General features: G+C 68.2%; 1 protein-coding gene across 1 annotated transcript in view; it reads right to left on the reverse strand.

The window, feature by feature from the left end:
* The window catches only part of MUC5AC (mucin 5AC, oligomeric mucus/gel-forming), a 40,425-nt gene that overhangs the window by 7,215 nt on the left and 31,592 nt on the right, over positions 1-1,618 (reverse strand). Inside the window, 5 exon segments of the mRNA XM_027766681.1 lie at positions 9-44; positions 374-545; positions 996-1,027; positions 1,190-1,293; positions 1,422-1,509. Coding sequence (XP_027622482.1) covers positions 9-44; positions 374-545; positions 996-1,027; positions 1,190-1,293; positions 1,422-1,509 — 432 coding nt within the window.

Consider the following 1,618-nt stretch of genomic DNA (forward strand, 5'->3'; position numbering starts at 1 on the left):
GCTGGGACAGCCCACAGGCTTGGGGCAGTAGCTGACGTTGCAAGCTGGGGAGGGGGGCAGGGGTCAGGGGCTCTGCATGCCAGTCTGCTCCCACTCCCAGCTGCCCATCTCCAGGGTCCCGAGGAGTGCTGGCCACCCCTGGGCCCCGGGGGGAGAGGTTCAGCCTGAGCGGAGGAGCCTCCACCCTTCCCACACACACGAGAAGAGGGTACCGGGTGAGGTTGCAGCAGGAAGGATGCAGACCCCACCTGGTGCCAACACCAAGGGCCCTCGTAGGCCAGTGTCCCCGTGCAGCCAGCCCGAGGCAGCCAAGCCCTGGGGGGCTGGCCCTGAACCAGCATGTGGCCCCACCCAGCAAGAGCAAGGGACTTACCGCAGCTGTACTGGGGGCAGCACTGGTCAGCCTGTGGGGCCGCGGGCACTGGCACAAAGCCGGGCAGTGGGCAGGCAGGAGGCAGCGGGCAGGCCTTTCTCCGGCAGGCCAAGGTCCGAGTGCTCCCCTCACAGGTACACTCCTGGCAGTCGACGCTGATGGTGTGGCCCGGCTGCGGGGAGGAACACGTGAGCCCCAGCCGTCCCTCAGCAGGGCAGGGACGGGAGCGGCTGGCCCCGGAGGCCTGAGCCTGCGAGAGGGCCCCAGGGAAACCTGGGCAAGGGGCTTCACAAGGGTTGGGTGGGGCCCAAGGCTGGGGATGAGGCGCTTCCAGCCCAAAGGGGCCAGGAGACCGGCTGTGGAGGGGTGTTGGGAGTCCCCAGCCCCTCCTCTCCAGCTCACACCCTCATGTAGGACAGGAGGCCAGGCCCAGCCTCAAGGACAGCACCCCCACAGTTCCAGGGGTGAACACGTTAACCGAGGTGGGAACTTGAGAAGAGAACCCCGGGTCTGTGGGAAGCCTTGTCCCAGCGGCCGGCACTGAGAAGAGGCTCCACCCCTGCCCTACAGTGGCCAATTCTGGGGCCTCCTCTCCTGAGCCCTGGGGACAGGGCCCACTCACCTCCACCGGCTCTCCGTGGGGCCCCAGGCACCCTGCAGGGAGAGAGATCAGGTCACTGACAGGCGGCCACGGTGGAAAGGCAGGGCAAGGGAGCACCAGGGGGTCCCCAGAGGCCTGGAGGGCCACCAAAGTCCTGAGTAGGAGCGTGGTCGTCCCCACCCTGCCTGGCCCCACGTGTTGCCACCAAGACGTACTGGGACAGTCCACCGGCACGCAGACCTCAACGTCGCTGCTGAAAGGCACCGTGCCTTCTGGGCAGAAGCAGCCTTCAGTGATGGGCCCGGCCTCCTCAAGAGACCTACGAGGGAGTGGGGGGTTGGCTGGGCACCCGCCACAGGGCAGGGAGAACCCCGGCCTGAGATAGTGAGGTGGGGGGTGCCAGGGATGCCCCGCAGGTGGGTCCAGGAGGGAGGGGAGGGCACGCACACGAGGCTGGCACTGTCGTTCCCGTAGCAGTAGGCGGGGCTGGTTGGGCCGCAGGGCTGGTACACCTTGTCAGCGGGGCAGGAGAACACTGCGGGAGGGAGAGGCCACAGCCGAGAGCCGAGGTGATCCGGGCTGCTCTGCACCCTGCAGCCCTGAGCACCGACACACACCCGGGAGCCGGTAGTGGCTGGGGGGGG

The sequence above is a fragment of the Tupaia chinensis genome, unplaced genomic scaffold (assembly GCF_000334495.1).
Source record: "Tupaia chinensis unplaced genomic scaffold, TupChi_1.0 Scaffold143624_1, whole genome shotgun sequence".
Lineage (NCBI taxonomy): Eukaryota > Metazoa > Chordata > Mammalia > Scandentia > Tupaiidae > Tupaia > Tupaia belangeri.